The following is a 19,518-nucleotide window of genomic DNA, read 5'->3' on the forward strand; positions in this document are numbered from 1 at the left end:
TAGCCATTGTGATGCCTGGACACAATGCCACGGGGTGTCAGCCTAGAGAATCAACTTCATTAGATGACACATTTCCGTTGGTTTTAAAGTTAATCTCTACATAGATGAAGAAGAAGAAAAGATTGTTGTCTGTGGATCGACAATATCTTGGTTTGGCTATTCCCGTCTTGGATGATATCTTAATTTCTTCAAAATAATGCAAACTGAGGGACCAGAAGGTCGAAATCTGCAGTTGCTCTGGAGCAATTACTCTTCCTTAAAAACTGAGGAAACAAAGACATTTCAGTCTAATTGGATGTATCCATGGTCTCACACACGATACCAAACGGCCGGTAAAAGCCGAGGCTGGCAGGGAGAAGACATCGAGGCGGTGTACTTTCCTCAGTGAAAGCCCCTTTTGCTGCCCACTGAGAAGCCGGAGCCTCTGTGGTGAGACTGAAGGAAACATGAGCTGCAGCGTGCGGCGCGGGCCAACTCATCAGGAGATGTGCTGGGTCTCCACAGACGCCCAGTGCCTCTTCAAATCCCCCATGATCACCTGGCAGTCATACATGCTTGCTTAAGCATGACCTGGCTGCAATGGCAATGACAAACATGTTTGTGTAGCAATGTGTGTGTGAGTGAGAGAGAGGGGGACAGAAGAGAGGGATGCAAAATGTGTGCATGACATCACCTCCCCACTCCAAGCTACCTTTCTCTCCTGTCAGTCATCGTCTACTTTTAATGCAGAGTCCAGAGGGAGGCAAATCCAAAGCTACCTTTTACATTGGTAATGGAAAAAGCTGATCCAATGATCTGCATAACAAAACTACTGGAATCTGGCTCTATTTCTCAGACCGCTCTCTCCTGCACCCTCACTACGGTCTCATGCTTCCCACTTTTTTCATATTTCCTTAAAAACTTCAAAAGCTTGTGGGGCTCTCGGAGGACAGAACATGTTGGAAAGGGGTGTCGTGGAGTTACATCAGCGCCAAGGAGCACTTCAAAAACAAACATCAATACAGTGAAATTAAACGCTATGGTGGAGCGCATCTTTTGGCTTCGCCGCTGACCCACTGTGTCGCCGTTGGCCTCGGCTCTCACCTTTGGGAGGCGAACTGTCGGACTGACTGTCACCCACATACTGTGATCAAATGGAGTCTTTACATACATGGGAATCCCACGGCTCAAACGCAATGAGAGGACAGTCTGCTGGAATTAAATCAACTCAATTCACTGTTCATCCACATTCACGTCAACATACAGAGACACAACTAAGCAAAACTGTGGCTCAACAGAGAACATCAGCGCAATAGGAAACAAATCAGTTTATTACTAATCACTTAATACTATTGCAAGTTGTCACTCGGCACCCTCCACTTCTCCCTCTCGTCTCTTCTCCGTCAAAACCTGCTCATCATCATTCTTCCAGGAGCAAACTGTCAGGTTGTGTTGATTGGATTGACTGCAGCGGCACACGGGTCAGTAAGCAAGACAGGCCATACCACCCACTTAGACGGAAAAGGGTCAAATATGAGTCACTTTGGCAGGTTCTGAGCTCATAACGCGGCACAACACACCCAGTCCCTTATCATATGCAGCAAAGAGACTGACAGTGAGACAAACAGGCAACTGAAGCGCTTCTAACCTGTCAAAGTGTCGGAAGCATCAAGCTGTATCGAAATTGGGGATGAGGAAAATGAGATGAAGTGGAAATAATCCTGTTAAGGGAAGTAGAATTATCTGACGTGTAGACCTATCCTGAGGTATGATCGCAATGCCAGATAGACTAACAGATAATCACAAGAAGACTCCTGGTGCATACTACTGCTCATACTGTATTCATCAAAAGGCTTGCTTGCAACAAAGAATAACAGAGGGCTTTGAGAAGAGAGAAGTGTAGAAGAGACTCTGTGAGAGGTTGTCGATGTTATTTCTAAGGGCTGGTCTAGGCTGAGAAAAAAGCCATGGGGGGGTTGGGGGGTCACTGATCTGGAGATGAAAAACATCTAGTGATTGTCAGAAAGAAAAATAACATCCGTTTGACATCTGAATCCACTATTTGAGGCAAGCAGGACTGAAACAGAAGAGAGCTGGAGATCAAACAAGCAGCTAGCAGTCTCTTATTGGGAGCAGAGAGCACCGGGTTGGGTCTACACACACACACACCATCGAGTGAGGCCTTGCGGTTCACTGTGTGGCCAGCTAACCGCTGTACAGTAGATACAATGTTTGCCTGGGGAAGAAGTCAAAACCATCTGCAGTTCTTTGACATGTTTGAATCTAAACTAATGGGAGGAAATGGATTCCCAAGCTAGTGCTAGCACAGGTTTCCTGCTTTAACAGGCACTTTGACTGCAAGGTGTGAGAGAGAGGGCACTGTGTGCGCGCGTGCGCGTGTGTGTGCGTGCTTGCATCAAGGGCTTTCCCAGATGATGATTACTGAACACGCAGTGAACGATGGAGAGAGATATACAAAATCAAGGTGATGTCCGGAGAGTATTTAGTTGTTCTAAATGGAAGACAGGACATGAGCTACTCATTCATTCTTTACAGAGCCATAATTAAGTATTGAAAGGACCCCAACAAGGCCTTTTAATACATACATTAACACATTTACATACATATGAGTAATAAGTTGGAGTAAGTTCACTATGACATTTTCAATTTAAAAAAAAAAAGTAAAGCCCCATAAAGTCAAAGACGACACACAAAGATCGATAGTGTAAACGTACGGTGAGATCATTCTTTCTCTAAAATATTTCTCCCCTTTATCCATCTTCCCAAGCTCGTGTCTCATCCCTCTTCCTGTCCAGGACTGTCCATTCACACTTTTCCCATCATCCTCTCTACTCATCTCCTTCTCTCCTCTCCATTCTCTCACTCTCTGCATATTTGTCGACTTTTACATTTTCTCCTTGTTGTCTCCCATTCTCTTTGGACTTTGATAACTTCAACACTTAAAGACTATGGAGCCTTATTCCTCTCCTTTCCCTTCTTGTCCTCCCTTCAGCTCCTACCCTCTCTTGGGGGACATCCCCGATGACTCATCCCCAGTCTGCTAGAAGGACAGGGATATGGCAATATCTTTTTTTCATCTCTTTAGAGAGCGTTGTATTACTTTCCTCTCCTTGCGTTTCAAACCATGTGAGAAATTGTTGCAGTTGTTACCCGATGACTGTGTTTTTCTGTTTTCCCCACTAACCGCTGAAGAAGCGGCTCATCCATCACTTTAAATACCCTTTGATGCAAAAGGCTGCAGTCCTCTTCATGAAGTACAATACGTGGGCCTAACACCACACATACACACACAGTATACGGACAAGCCTATCAAGGACCAATACACAGAGGAGGTTCACACCCAAACGTATGCGTCTTTACTGGGTTAAAGTGATGGGTGTCCGTCATGAGTCAGCATTTTTGCACTTCCTCTTCCCTCGTCTCGAAGTCTGAGTTTTTGAATGTTTTTTTTGTTAGAGACCTGAAATAAGGTCCGTGTTTAATACGAGCTGAGGAGATTTTAACGTTTTGTTCTACGATATTAAAATAAGGTTCATAAATTTACCGCTCTCTGGTGAATTTTGAAGCTTTTACGCGCTTTTAAAAAAGGCGGTTGCTAACAAGTGGCTGACACTACAAAACGCCATCACGCCGGCCTTTATCTTGGTGGTGGTGACATGCAGTCATGTGACCGTGGTGCAGTTTGTTTATTGCCTGACGTTAGCTTTATGCTGCTGGCGATTGTATTTACGCTTCAAAAATCATAAAAGTGGTGTTAATTTGTGAAGAGTATCTTGCTGAACAAAAACGTGTAAGTATCATGAAGTTGTGTTTGCCACAGAGTGTATTTTCTGCAATAATCCCACTTCCAAATGAAACATGCCATTGGCTTTTTGGCGAGGAAACCAATGTGATGCTTACTTCCAGGTTGGCATACAAAAGTAGGTCATCCCTTGAGCACTGATGCCTCCCACAGGTGCTTGTAGAATGTAAATCACCCTTCTGTTTACTGTACTTGGCCAAGTCTCTTCAGCCATCACACAGTGATGAGCACCTTACATATACAGTGTGTACTTTGAGGAATGTGTTGACCTTAATCACCTCGTGCTGCCAGTGATTACCGCAATTAATATGTTACATTGTACAACACCCCACCTAGATAGAACTAAATAGGTACAGACTAGTAAGCTTCTCTACATATATACTATACAGTGATGTTTCTTTGGACGCCGTCTCAGGATGCATCCGGAGCTCAAACATGTTGGGAATTCTTGACTTGAACCAAACACCCCAGGACCATTTCTTCCGGGAAGATATCACACATTGTGATGTAAACGTAAAGTAAGTGTTAAATGAATACGATACAAGATTGGGCTTCACTTGTGCGGGCTTCAAAAAATAGGCGCGTATACTGTTGTTTTTTTCCCCACCATATACCTTTAAATTAATCTGCAGTTACTGAGAGAAGAGATCATATAATTGATGTTCACATGGGGAACTCTGCCTGCCTCTGTGCTCACTCAGAGTTCCATCCATATTAAGGTGCTCACCAGTACGTAGGCATCTGGATCAGCTTCCCGTAGAGTGCAGTGCTAAAGGAAGGGATGATGGGGATAAGAGGCAGGAAATCTCCTGTACTGTCCTGGACCGTCAAGCCTGCCTGGAACCCAAACACCTGGAGAGAAAGAGAGAGAAAGAAAGGGAGAGGGTGTGAGAAATAGAGGGAGAGAGCGGGGCTGTTCTCTCATCTCAATCACAACTGAACTGTTTTGAGCCTTTCTGTCTTCAGCGGACCTGTCGTATCCCAAATCTGCACTCTTACAGAGTCAGAAGACACGTTATTGTCCCCACTGGGAAATTAGTGCTGGACTCAAACGCTGCACACATGACATATCGTCTTCTCATACAGCTGCCTCCATGAAAATAATGAAACAGACAACAAAAAGAAGACAGAATCATCTTATCATCCTTGTTTACTGAACAAACAGTTGTCAGCAAGTCCATCTTCCAGTCTGGGAGGGACCATTAAAAGTATCCGTATGTTGAACACAGGCGGCAACCTTCGGTTCTAGCGAGTGAAGCCAATGCAAAAAGAAGTCAGATTGTATGTCTATGAGAAAATTACTCTCCTCAATTTATTACCTCAGTGGACATTGTGAGCATGAGTTTATGGTCTCAATCTCTAGTTGGCTGGCTAAGTAATTAAATACTCTTCCATGCCAGTGGGTGGCAGTAGGTAGCGCAATAATGACCTTGTTAGTTAGAATTTAAAAAAGCGCAGACAACATTCTAACCCAGATGGAAAGCCTCGTATGAGTGGTGGTATAAAGAAATAAAAACGGTGAGCTCGAGGCTATACAGCGAAAGTTATCTTTCGCTTGGATTTACTTTCACCGGGGATCCGACTGCACCGACTCCATTAGGCTTGGTGTGTGGGGAAAAAGTATCCAACGGTGCCATGGTCCCAAGCAGGCTGAAATGTCATCTCCAGACGAAACACCCGTCACTTCAAAACAAGAACACGGACAATTTTGTTCCCCTACACAGGTTTCACACTGAGTAAGGATCAACAAATTGAGAGACTTGTCATTAAATTGTCAGCATATATGCTGTATTATGCTAGTGTGTTATTTTGTAACTTTTTTGGTTGTTGGTGTGCTGCGGGATCTTTTTAATCTAAAAAATGTACCTCGGCTCAGAAAAGGTTGAAAAACAGTGAAATAGACCATAAAGCAGAGTATGCTTTAGGGCGGGGTTTCTGTGATTGACAGACAGCGGAATCGCCAAACTCGACACTTCACAACATCAGTCCACAAACCAATGGGTGACGACACCATGACTACGTCCACTGTTTATACACAGTCTATGGTTGAACTCACCAAAATATGTATGTAAACTACACTTACATGACACCACTGCAGACGCATTCGTTTTTTCCTGTAATAGCTTTTCAAGGCAAAGATGACAGAACTGACGTATCCACTGCAGTGTGATTCAAGGAGGATACACACTGCTGAGTCCTGAACACACTGCGCACGGCTAAAGAGCACAGAGGTCTACGAACAAACAACGCACTGAACTGAAGTATTCAGAATAACTGAGGTTTTCTGTAAGTGTGCACAGACACTGCAACAAGTTAAAGCAGAAAGAAATGAAGCAACACTCTTGCTTGCCCTCAATTGACAGCACAGTCACAACAACACGGATCAGATTTATCAGGTCCAGATCGTGCCAAGGTAACATTCACGTATTTTTCCAGGAAGAGTGTGTTGTCGTTTAGTGACAACGCGGCTCATGATCGTATTCTCATTATCTCAGCTCCGGGTAGCCACATTGCCAGACACAGAATGTACTGCAACCTCAATGTTTACATACTGTTAATAGTGAGCATGGTGGATGAAGTCCAGTTTAATATTTGAGGCAGTGCATGATGGCTGGGCCCAGCTGTCCCACATGCAGCTGCTGTATATGCTCAGGGCAGGATTCACTCAATTCCAAGAGAAGGTCTACCAAACCCCAGCTGAGCAGACGGCCCAGAGCAGGCAGACACAACCTTGGACCAAACTACAATGATAATTCATTTATAAATGGACAACTGGCCTATGGCTGGAATATTACACAACAGAGTAGCATAACAAAATTGAACTGTACGATTGCCAGATAGAGATGTAGACATAATAAAGATCTCACTTTGAAATGCAAGCTTGAGGCCGTATAGCCACGGACTGATTCACTACAGCTTACACAACTGGTTCTTCAAATAACCCAAAGTTTCAAGAATGATCGGTCTGTTTCCTTCCGTTTCCTCCTTGTTGAGCAAGGCTGACGTTGAGTTCTTGTCTATCACCACGGAAAAGTGAGACAATGGCTAACCGCTACACTCAGCACAGACACCTTAGCTTTGTCAGCCAGTGTCAATAGAAGACAGATTAAGATAAGCCTTAGTTTATACCCGTTTCAAATCACTTCCTGCAGCGGGTGAATTGCAGCCAGAGTGACCTCCACCCCGTCATGATCCCACTGCCAAAATCCAGAGGCGCAATTAGAATCTTGGCAGATACAGATGCTGATTGGCTGATTGGTCAGAAGAGATCCGTGGCCACTGACCAGGTGACTGTTAACCCCTCAGTGACCCTGTGATAAGAACTACCAGAATGATGTCCGGCAAACATCCTGCCTTAAAAAAAACAGACCAGGCCAGACTGGGCCACCCCGGATCAGCCCAGATCTGTTATCCAGGCTTCCTAAAAGGGGGATTAGCTGTATTTGCTAAAGCCACCATAGTTCTATATGTACTGCGCGAGACATCCTGGCCTTCAAGTCAACTATGAATAGAAAGGTTAAAACATTGTTTTATTGATGACTAAAGTCAGCAGATATGTCTTTACCTTCACCTGTATTTAAATGAAATACTAAGCAAATAGTGTGTCTGTAAATAAGTCATGCTTTATAGCTATGTATACAAAGTGCTAAGACACATTTAGAGGCGGATCAATGATTTGATGAATTCAATGACTCATAGCGGATTGTTCAGATGACTGTCCTTAGGGAACTGCCACAATCGAATTACAGAACAAACTAATTACTAAAATTAGCCTCACCACATGAGACGATCTGATGAAAGTATGGGTGAAAGAAAATATTAAAGAGTGATTTTAAACTCGTTCTCTTACAAACCAAAAAGGCCCTATTTGATGATGTTGCTAACTTTAACTGTAATTAACAATGAATTTGATCTTTTGAGCTTGAAACTGGAAACCATAAAAGCAACGCAGTAAGAGGGGAATGTCGACGCTGCACAATACAAGCATGAAGTAGACCAGAGCTGGACTGGTGCTCATCAGAAAGCCCAGTGCGGAGACTTTTATGACCAGGTAGAAAGGGGCCATGCAGGTCATTTTGGTTATTTCAGGGTGGAGTTAAGACTGTAGCCATGCAGTCACTTTAAGCTGATGTGTCAATTACCCTGTGTTTTTTCTCCACTCGAAAGATGATTAATAAAGAGAAACATGTACAATCAAATGAAAGAAATAAAACATAATAGAAACAAAAATGTGACAGGAAAAAGGGCATTGGAATAAATGTTGTATGAGGGGATGGTTTTGCATCCACTCTTCCATAAGATTTGCACTGTACATTATCAAATATATAATAGAAGATAATGGAAGAAAGCATCCTGAGTTTCTTAACGGTTTAAACAGCACGGAACTTTAATAAGAGAACCAAATCAGCAAATGTAAAACCAACGTGAGATGTGCAAGGTTAAAATAGAATCTAGAACTGAATGACCTTTTTGGAAAACATCATTGTGTCGTTTGCCATATGCCCCATTTTTGTCTTTTGTGTACAGTAAGGACAGCTGTGACATATAATAGCGTTGTGCTCACCTTGAGGTAGAGGTGTGCATAGCAGTGATGGAGCAGGTTGTCAGAGGGCTGGCTGAGACCGCTGACGGTGCTGACCAGCTCTGGAGCGTACATGGGCACCGAGTGCTCAATGTTCACCCTTTCCACCTGGAACTGCACGGCAGGTAGCGGGCGCACCGGCTGAAACGCTGGGATGTTGACCGGCCCCGGTGCAGTCTGGGGGATGGAGGATATGACAGGGAAAGGGGTTAAAAGGGAGAATACATATTGCAGCTGGACTCTCTGACGAGTTCTTAAAATTGAACTGAATCTAAAGTTGTGACTGTGTGACTTTTATAATGATGGGTTTAATGTGCTGGATTTGATGATTGACTTTTTTACTATGGTACTTCTGTTTAATCAGGAAATGGGAGTTTGTCGAGAAGAATGTAGGTCTGTGTGCACCACCTTGCATCCCATGATGACCGGCATTAGTGTGTGAAGGAGGTTGAACTCCGCCATGGAGACGGTCACTGAGACTTGGAGCAGAGTGAGACACGTGAGCCTGGTCGGGATGAACTCCTCTAAGCTTGAGATCTCCTCTGGAGTAGCTTCACCGAGGCTCTCTTCAACCACTTCTACAGAGACGATGACACAACAGGAAGAAACATTAGCTTTGGAACGCATCGCAGAGGCAAAGTGATGGGCAAGGGTGCAGTGTACGATTAAACATTCTATTCCAAGATTAAATATTCTATGTTTTACACAAGTCAATCTAACCACTAGTATGCGACCTGTGGTGCATTAAGGATGTGAGGACTAAAGATTTATTTTTTGAAGAGAAAAAGAGGTTAGCTGTAAAACACACCACATGTCTGAGTGGGTACCTCTCTTCTACGCCTGCAGCATTAAAACAATAACAAAAAACACCATCTCATGCACTAAATAGAATCAACATGCACTAGAAATGTACTGGCATCGCTGAGCGATATTCATTACAGTGCTTGCTTTCTAGTAGCTTTGTTTTTCAACTACCTCATAAAACCACTCATTCAATCAATGACCAGAAACATCAAGAAAGGCAGAAAATATAGTGAACCACCAAATCAACATTAAGTAGAGGCGAGCGAGGTCAGCGCTCACCGAAGGAAGGGGCGACCAGGGCACTGAACCGCTAAACTGGGTCCAGGGCCTGAGGTGGACCAAAACCTGAGGGCTTTGTTACTGAGCGGCCTTGGCTCCGGTCCCAGGACACAGGCTTGTTTCTTTTCTGTAGAGGTTCTGTTGGGCTACATTCCCAGCTCCAAGGTGGGCTCAGAACCTGATCCCCAAGCTGGTTTTGCTCTTTGGCCTAACGCCACAGTCACGCATCAGGTTCATCTGGCGCTGCCATGTCCAATCTAATCATATGCCAGGGCTCAAGTCAATATTCACAATCAACATCCAAATTACAAAAACCATGCAGCTCACGTGGTACACAGAGGCATGATTACACACACTAAAACACTCCATATGAAGCACAGTAAAAAAAACTAGAAGATCCCGAGATCCAGACATATATATACACACACACACACACACACACACACACACACACACACACACACACACACACATATATACATATATGTGTATAAATTGATAGAGCCTCCCGCTAGTGCAAGATCTTATAAAATACACAAACAGCCAATTTGGTCTCTAATCACAGCTAGTTTTGGGGAGGCAAGTGATTCTTCATGAGCTCTTGGCAAGGAGTGTATGAGGAGGAGCAAAGAAGAGGACAGGATGAGTAGAAAGATAGTCATGTCTTCGACCTCCTGGCCTCTACTTCTCTCCTGGCAAGCACACACACACAGTGCCCTGATGAAGCCAAGGCTGGGAGGGGCAGAGAGGAGAGCTTGATTTAGGAAACTACATAAGGCATGTGTTATTTTATCACTCCATCTGAATTCGCTACCTTGGTAAAAAAAATACTTCCTTTTTTATCTTCTTTCAATTTCTCAATCCCCCCCACAGGAGGTGGTAACTATACTGACCCTTCTCCAGAGAACGCCACAGAGAGCACGACACATATAGAAACAGGAAGGAATGCACTGACCTGCCCCGCTTTAGTCAAAAGCTCTGTAGTAATTACACCATCATCTATTATCTATCGCAGATGCTGAAACAGCCGAAACCTACGGATGTTATTGTTTCGCAAAAAATGAGTTATTGCTACAGATATTACACGCAGACACACATTCCGAGTTCTTTCACAACATCCCAGGGATGAGCTCATCAATAGCCGTGCTGGGACGTCCACTAACACAAAAGGTGTTTGGCTTAGCCTCCCTCATGTGGTCCAAAAGGTCACTATTTTCATGTACAGCTGTGTGTTGAAAGATGGGTTGTGCAAGGAAATAACAATGTGATGAGGATATTGTCAAGTGCAAACTGTTGGGGGTTTCTGCTCGTTGGCAGAGTAGAACGGAGCAGAAGGGATGATAAGAGACAGTGTTGAAAGAGTTAGTTGCGCGTAGGGAGTAAAGTGAACTATTAGTTGTTAGCTGCTGAGCAAACTGACCTGGCTGTGGTTTGCAGTAGGGCTCGTACTCGTGGTCCATGCCACAGGTGACCATCTTGAGGATGCGGTGGACCGCGCTGCTGTTCAGCCTGACGTCCAGAGGTCCCACCACCAGCCTCTTGATGGATGTCTCTTGGACAGCGGGCACTACGTCCTCCGTACTCACCGCCGAGAAGTCCTGAGAGCCTGCAAACGGAAACAAACGTGATTAAATATATACAGTGTGTGCCATTACTAACTTGAGGATTATTCTGTCACTCAGTCAGCAAATGTGACACATTTTTCCACTTTTCTCAAAGTCAGCAGACATGTCTTCTACTGTATTTAACGCACAGGGTTGTGTACTGTTGACAAATAGTTAAGGCAGCAACATCTTTCCCCGTATCCCATGTCTTTCTGTTAATAATGTGCTGTACAACTTAAGTGTAGAACCTCGTCATCTGTTGGGGTGAAACACAACAGAGATGACAGCGGTGTAATGCAGCAGCAGCAGCGAGCAGCTCACATAGCCGTGACCCACTGGAATGATGAATTTTCCAAATGTCCACTTCCCTCACACAGCTGTCCCTTCATTCATCACAGGCCCCCGTTCCAGAGGTCCACTTAAAAGACTCAGCGCGCCAGCAATAAAAACGGCAGAAATTAAAAATAAAAGAAGGGGGTGGATGAATGCAGCGGACAAAGGGTCACAACTTTCTTTATTCCCATTACATTCCACAACGGACATTCTTACAGCTCAGAGAGCCAACACTATGAGTTCCACTTCTTTCTTTTTTTTTAAGCTGAAAGGGTTGGGGAATGGGGTGAAACACACACTGAATTCTGGGAGTTTATAAAGGGCAATGCCACTTCCCTTTCCCTTCTTCAGTGGGAATTAACTGCAATGGATTAGGCCTAATATCAACCATATGGCTGCAGTTAGAACGGTCAGTGGAATGACGAGGAGGCTGAAATTAGCCGGGATTTAGACAATTTAAAGTGTCTCCATTTCCCCAAGATTAAAAAAAAAAGTTTTTAATCTGCAGCGTGGCTCTAATGTGAAGTCAATGGCGACTGTGACCCGGGTCGGTTAGTATTTCGGTTGACTCAGAGTTTATGTTCGTCCCATGGCGATGGAAAGTAATTTGTTTGGTTGACACTGGATCTGGTCCGCGTCCGAGAAGAAGAGAAACACTGACAGAAGAGAAGCATTCCAATTGACAAGAGTAACCACAGCCGTCCCGCAGGAAAAGAGACTGACACTTATCCTGCTGTCAGAAATGACTCTGACAGCTCAGGATGACAGTATCAATGTTTATTTTTCATTTAGATAATTATCTGTAGCTGTCATGCGGGAGGAAACAATAGCCCAGTCAGAAAAAATGAAAGAGGAAAAGAGGACGGCAAGTGAAACAACACAGGTGGCACTAGACTCAAACTGTAATACACCGAATGATCTGTTCAGGTCATTAAACGGGTCCATCCAGATTCATTTGGTGTTAATTAAAAGGGCAGCTGTCCTTTTTTATTTATACAGAATACATTTTTACCATTTGACACAGTAAGGGGTTGCACTTGATCTCGATTAGATCTGAAAGTGCTGAGAAAGTTAGCTTTCCTTTTCATCTATGTATTTGTAGGCGGGGGGACTTGTGAACGTCATAAAGGTGACATACAGCTTTGTGGCAGCATTGAAATAAAATGCTCGCGCGGAGACGTTTGTGGGCCAAATATCGCATTTCAAATTGAAGGGGCAGCGCTTTATCTCCTAATGGGAACTTCAGATCTTTCAGACCTGAATAAACATTCTTGAGTGCCGCGGCTGAGGAATGAGGAATCCTGCCCGTCTTCGAGCTTCTGCCAGGAAGAGTGACACCTAATTAGCCAAGAGGAGCCTATTCACTTTCTCAAGAGCTTACAGGTAAAGAGACGGGGGTGAACAGTGTTTCAACAAGCAGCGGGGAGAAAGAAACTCAAATATGTGTCAGTGCAGACTAAACACTTCTGACAGTTGCCCTCCAGGTAAGTTTGGGGTGAGAGCGAGGACAGGAAGGGTCAAGGACCAGGTGGCTGGGACTCAAACAAGACAAGCTCTTTCTTCAGGTCTCCAGGGGGCTTGTTCGACAGAGAGGAGAGGAGAAGAGAGGAGAGAAAAAAGGAGAAGAAAAGAGAAGAGAAAAGAGAAGAAAAGCAAGAAAGAAATACAATATGGATAGGAAGAAAGAGAGAGCAAGGTAGAGAAAAGGAGAACACGACAGACATAAAGAAAAACAGAAGAGGTGGCAAGGTGAGCAAACAGGTCTGTGAGGAGGAATGAATGAGACAGTACCTTTGGCGCTGCTGTTCTCCATTGTGTAGAGATAATCCATGTAGAAAGCACCAAAGCGCTGCATGCCTGCTATCTCCGTATAGCTCTCCTGTCAAACAAAAGTGGAGTTAGGTAAACATGGCAGTAAAGGAGCAAACAAGCTGATAGCATTTAAGAGTGGCAGTGACTGGGGTCATGGTGGATACGGCCACGGGGGTCAAATCAGAGATAAGAAAAGAGTAATTGAGGGGTTGATCGCATTTCTTTTTTGTAACTTGCTAACAATAACATGAATATCTGGAACTCTTGACAAAGGCTTGAAACATAAGGAGATACTTGATCATGGTGAAAGTACAACTGACCAACTTCTTCAATCATCTTCTAAGAGCAGAACTTGTGATAGCGAGTAGACTCAACTATATTTCCTTATTCTTCATTTATAGTTGTAAGTGTATTACATATCACGTCTGGTCTGTGTTGAGCAATCAGCTATTTATAAATGGAAGTGAAAGTTTCATTCGATTGGTGCTTTGGCTGAACGCCACTGGAAAGACGTACCTTATCTAGTAAAAGATGATAGTTTCAACATGACATTGTGAAATGTTATTGTGAAATATTCATCAAGACAGCAAAGGTTCAGCTTTTAAAAGCATCAATGTAATGCAGACTGTATGTGAACGCAATACATTTTGGAAAAAGAAATGTAATAACTGATGATTATTAAAGCACTTTGTGACCGTCAGTTACCCAACACTAAAGATAGTGTGTACCCAGCATTACATACAGCATGAGGGTCAGCAGGTTATTACAGGGCTAAAACACTCACATTCAGACCTGTTAGAGGTTCCATTAACCTAGGCCTGCGTGTCTTTGGACTACGGCTTCATTTAGGACCATTATTAACAAATAATCCCGAAATATAGATAAAAGAACGTTTGTTCTACCCACGTGTCTTGTTTTACCATAACTGCAGGGTAAGAGCCGTTGAGCCTGTCCTATAGACAATATTAGAAAGTTATACTTCTACTGCACATCAAACCACTGGTAAACAGAGAGAATGAGAGGGGCCCACACATTTAAACACCCCCACCCCAGACTCACTCACTAGCTCTCCAAACAGAGGTTTCAATAGAGCCTTATCAGTCAGGCGGGTTAATGAGTGATATTTATTAGGGGACCTCTAATGGCTCTGGCATGCTTTTGGATCAAAGCCATTGGCTGGTTTCAAAACCGCTAATGAATTAACACGAAAACCCTTTGACTCTTTAAGACTTTCAAGTGTGGGCAGATGGATGGATGGATGTCCAAACAATTGCTTCATTTGAGGGTCATGAACATTTCTGCAGCAGAGTCAACACTACAGCTGGGTTGGCGGATGAAGGGAGCTGGTGGTTATCAGGAATAATGGCTTTAACACTACTGCTGAGATAGCGGGGCACATTCCTCCACTGCAGCCAGCAGCAGGGTGGCTGACGAGAGATACTCTAAGTGGCAGTCATTTCAATCACAATGATTTATTGCACGGAGGAATTACTGAGAGTTAAACAAAAAAAAAAGATAAATACTATATTACCACTAAATATGATAATCGCTATAATTCCAGCGTTTCCTGTGGACGCTTGACGAGAGACTGATGTAATGATCTCAGATTAGTGTTTATTGACCCAGTTGTCAATAACTGTGTGAGCCATAGCCACACTAAAAGGTGTTAGGAAACATGTGTTTCTGAAAATAAAGAAACGGATGTCTTAATAAAGAGCTTTTTGCATCATTCTCGGGAACGTTTTGTTCTCTAAACAGCTTGAGATGTTTAGTGAGGACTGTGTCAATGGCAGGTGCTGTTCCAGTAAACAGCATCAGTGAGTCAATCGCGTTTAATGCACTTTTGTGTGTTGCTGTAGGTTGAACAGCTGTGAGCTGCGTGTTGAGTTGGTTCTTGGCCTGGTTAACCGACGGCTTCATTTTTGCCATATGCCTTAGTCTTAGCTCTCGGTTCCTTGGGTGTCCTTTGAAGGCTTTGTGGTTAGTCTGCTTGATTGTGAAATGCTAAATTTTTAGCTACACATGACAAAGACATTGGCAGATTGTTAATGTATCCTAGCAACGCACACTGCCAGCACCGGGCGTAGTTAGGTCTAGGCTTACGTTAGGTTGGTGAAACCCAGAAAGAGTCCATTCTACAGATCGGTCTTAACAAAGACCGACTGAACAGGAATGACCAGGCTTAGTAAAGACCAGCTGGTGCCACCCCGCTCCAGAGAAATGCTCTTTGACCTTGTGATTGCCGGTATCCAGGATGAACTCCGCCCGGACTCCGTTGTTCTCTGGACTGCGGTAGTCAAAGAGAGAGTTGGTAAGGTAGGTCATTCCTTTGCTGTTCAGGCTGTCCCCACAGCTGAAGAACACTGCATCCTGCGGAGACAGAGAGATGAGACAAGGAGAGGAATAAAAGGAATGTTTAAGATTATTTCAGATGTCAGAAAAATACAGCTTAGCCCAAAAAGAACATCTTATCCAGAAGTATTTCAAACTATTTCATATGAATACTTTGCTGTCCCTTATTAAATGTAATCGACCAAGCTGTAGGTGACCCACAAATTAAAAAACACTTCAGAAAAACAAGCATTAGTTAACATATAGCTGATGAAATACATTGATTTCTATTGAGCCCAGAAGCATTGCACTGCACATGAGCGGATGGTGAGACTGCAGCTGACACAGTGGTGTATCTGGCAGACACAGAGCATTACGGTGAATTACAGAGAGGCAGCTGGGTCTCTTCTATAAACAAAGCAGACCACATCTCTACCTCCTTCTGAAAGCTCTGGGGAGCAATAGAGGCTGCGGGGAGGTCGTTTGGGTGAAACTCATCTCTGTTCTGGGCTTTTAAATGATCTTTCCTTATCCCTCTCACTCAAGTTTTCCGCTTTTTGTTTTCATTTTTCCTCGAGGTTTTTCATGCTGTCTTTACCTCTTCGCGTCGGTTCATGTTTTCGTCAAAATCCCGTACTCCCATGATGCCTTTCAGGCAGAGTGCCCGGCAACCCACAAAGCCAATCTGACAATCGAAGAAGGGCTCCCCCATCATCAGCACCTGGAAGACAAAGCGGAGGAAGAAACTTGAAGCAGCTTTTATACTCCAGATGTATCCACCTGGACATAAAGAACAAACTCTGGAGCGCTTTTCCTCCAGTAAGGAAAATGAGGAATACATCGACCTGTAGTTAGTAATAATAATAATAATAATAATAATAATAATAATAATAAGTTCAAACTAAACAGAAGGTGTTAGCTGTTCACAGAAATTCACAGAAATTAATTTCACCTTTTTAATCGCAGTAAAACATAACATTTGAAAATAATGGCAGTTCGGAAGGCAAAAATAGTAAATACATCACAAACGAGGTTCTCCACCATGACCGGCTTGAGGCTAAGTTGGTTTGCGTGCTGCTGAGGCTGTGGGCTCATTTCATTGTGATAAAAAAAAAAGAGCAGGGGTCAGACAGCTTCCATTTTCTCTTGAGGGTGGAGTGTGAGTGTGTGGTAGGAGTCCAGCAGCACCTGTAACCAGTAAAGGGTTGCTCGTCCCTCCCTCACCGTGACTCTGCTTCACCCAACAGACAACTAAACAGAGCAATCCAATAAAACTTTATGTTTCACCACACAATAATTACAAGGCCCAGTTTTCCCTGTTTTACTAGCCACCCCTTTGCCTTTCAACGCTCTCACTTTTGGTCCCAGTTCAGACTGCTCTCTCGCTCTTCCAGCAAAAGCATAAATTATAGAAATTGGAATTGGAAATCTCCCCGAATTTCTCACATCTGGTAGAGCGTTTAGGAGCAGAAAACTCCTTTCCTGCTCCAACCAGGTAATCAGAGAAAAAGGTTTTTATATATTTTCTACGCCGAGGGAGAAACGCGGAAATGATCAGAGTTGGACCCGACTCAGACACGGATTCCTCTGTGTTCACAACAGGCCACGGATTAGTGACCTGGAGAGGCTTTATAAAACTACTTAGGAAGGGAGCTAAGAGGAACCAAGGAGATACTCAGAATAATAATAATGGAGGGTCAAAAGGGAAGGACAGGGGATCTCTCCAAGTTTGGCCATGATGTGGCAATTGATAGAGGGCAGATTATCAGATTTAGTTGAAAAAAATGAATGGTTGGGCCTGATGTTATTTGGAATAATAATATTCCTCCTCATAATATTGGTTATAATCCAGACATGAACAATGTTATTGAAAATCTATGAACAAATGTTAAAAGAAAGTCATCCTTGGTTAAAGTAGCTTCTCTTTGTATATTTTGGAATTTTGACAATTTATCAACAACAAATTGCATAGTGAATAAATCAGCTGCTGTTCCAATCTTCATATTTCATGAAGCTGTAGCATCTTACTGTACCTCAATAGTGATCCCCTCTTGCTGCAGGCAGAGCACCTCTCTGGACTTGACCTTCTGAGGACTGTAGTAGCTGCTCTCTGACTGGGTCTCAGTCAGCTGGGACAAAACACAGCGAGGCAGATACAGTCAATGTTCTTCAGAAAGATGAAATAAATGCATTATTTAGCAGGCAAAGACATTTTGCCTTCGAGTTGATCACAGCGGAACAAAAACCGCATAAAAATCAAAACAGTTCTGATTCAATCTGTGAAAAAAGAAATGAAATGCTTCAACAGGGTGTCACAAACAATCAAAGACAGTAAACTCTGAGAACTAAAGCCTTTCCAATGCTGACATTTGTGTTATTGTTAAGGCTTTGTCACATTAAAAAAAAGTAGATATTTAAAAACAATTAAAACAAATCAACACAAAATAAAAGGCTGTTCAGTATAAGAGGCACCTCCAAATATTGAGAGACGACGAGGGAACGCTGAGCTTTGTTTGACAGAATAAGTACCGGTTTTGGAAAAAATACGGATCTCAGATGAAATTCAACACTAAAACTGGAACCCATACAGTATGTCTCATTGTGTGTGTGTGTGTGTGTGTGTGTGTGTGTGTGTGTGTGTGTATGCGCGCACGCGCGCGAGCGCGCTTGTGTACCCGCAATCCACTGCTGTAATAGATACATGATCTGAAAAATAAACAAAAGTTATGTGTGTCTTTGGATGAGGCCCCCGAAAATAATGCTTAAAACCAGAAACAATAACATCCAAACAAGGACGGATGACGTTTCTCAGATCACAGGCTGGATGCCAGCCTTGGGACGTTTGAACCGTTTTCTTTTTCCTAGTCTGGACCCCGGCCAGAGGCATTCATCAAACCACATGACAGTCGCTCCTCCCTGACTCTAGGGGAGGCCCGCTCGGGCTTTATTGGGGATGACAATCAGAACATGACTAAAGCACTCGGGATACCACGGGTTGAACTGATAATGTACAGTGATTGAAAGCATTGAGAGCATTCATTCTGTGTGTATAGATGGAGTGGAGGCAAGAGAGAGACGAGCTGAAGGGAGAGGCTACAGAGCTGTGCAGGCCCAAGTCCGTTCAACTTTTAGCACAGGAAGCAGGTGCAGTGCAAGGAGCAGCTGTGCCTTATTATCCCCAATGATGGAGCAGACTCTCTCATCCTGGCTCCCTTTCCCTGGTTCGATTCAGACGGTGTTATCACGTGCGGGGACCGTTCGCTCCCCCCCAGGTGCCTGGGAGCAGCGGTGAGCAGGGAGGTTGAATGATCTGACTAAAGTTTAGCTCTCTCTGACGACACCAGCGCATGGTAGCACCGACACTGGCGAGCTGCCGATCAGACAGACGCAAACATGATGACCGTTTGTCCAATAGGAACAACGGCGGGGCATTTCTGGCTGAACCTCGGCCTGAAACAACACAGCAGACACAGGCGCATCAGAACACAGGGCTACTGCTGCCACTGCAGTCCCTGCTACGTCCCTGCTACCTCTCCTTTATTACACCTTGGCCTCATTCAAAGGCTTCGGGAGGCCAACACAAATCAAATGATTCTTTATGAGGCATCTCGGAAATGTTATGACCTTAGCTGTGACTGTCGAGGACAGGGGCTATATCTTCAAGTCCATTTCTCAGAAATGTAACACGGTAGAGAAGTTGGAAGCAGACTCTGGGAACGCTTGCTGTTGTTGCTGAAATAAACAAAAATACCAAAACAAAAAAGGAATGGCGTGAGGAATGGCGTGAGGTCTGGCGTGCGATGAGAGTTTGGCAGGTGTGCAGAACGTGAAAGAGCGGAACAAATGGTAAGCGCTGAACTATGCATTGTGTGTGTTAAAGTCATTCAATGATCCTGCCAGTTTCTCTGATCAAACAGATCTTGGAGAGTAATGGGTCAGCAATCTAAAAATACCTCTCTGATTTCATGTCC

General features: G+C 43.8%; 1 protein-coding gene across 1 annotated transcript in view; it reads right to left on the reverse strand.

Moving 5' to 3' along the window:
* Window positions 1-19,518, reverse strand: part of vps13b (vacuolar protein sorting 13 homolog B) — a 324,029-nt gene that overhangs the window by 268,371 nt on the left and 36,140 nt on the right. Inside the window, exons 9-16 of the mRNA XM_079275924.1 lie at window positions 17,581-17,676; window positions 16,146-16,268; window positions 15,449-15,586; window positions 13,196-13,283; window positions 10,888-11,073; window positions 8,793-8,962; window positions 8,367-8,561; window positions 4,530-4,654 (exon numbers count right to left, since the gene is read on the reverse strand). Of these exons, the coding sequence (XP_079132050.1) occupies window positions 4,530-4,654; window positions 8,367-8,561; window positions 8,793-8,962; window positions 10,888-11,073; window positions 13,196-13,283; window positions 15,449-15,586; window positions 16,146-16,268; window positions 17,581-17,676 (1,121 nt within the window). The remainder of the gene's footprint in view (window positions 1-4,529; window positions 4,655-8,366; window positions 8,562-8,792; window positions 8,963-10,887; window positions 11,074-13,195; window positions 13,284-15,448; window positions 15,587-16,145; window positions 16,269-17,580; window positions 17,677-19,518) is intronic.

Source organism: Melanostigma gelatinosum (genome assembly GCF_949748355.1).
Source record: "Melanostigma gelatinosum genome assembly, chromosome: 9".
Lineage (NCBI taxonomy): Eukaryota > Metazoa > Chordata > Actinopteri > Perciformes > Zoarcidae > Melanostigma > Melanostigma gelatinosum.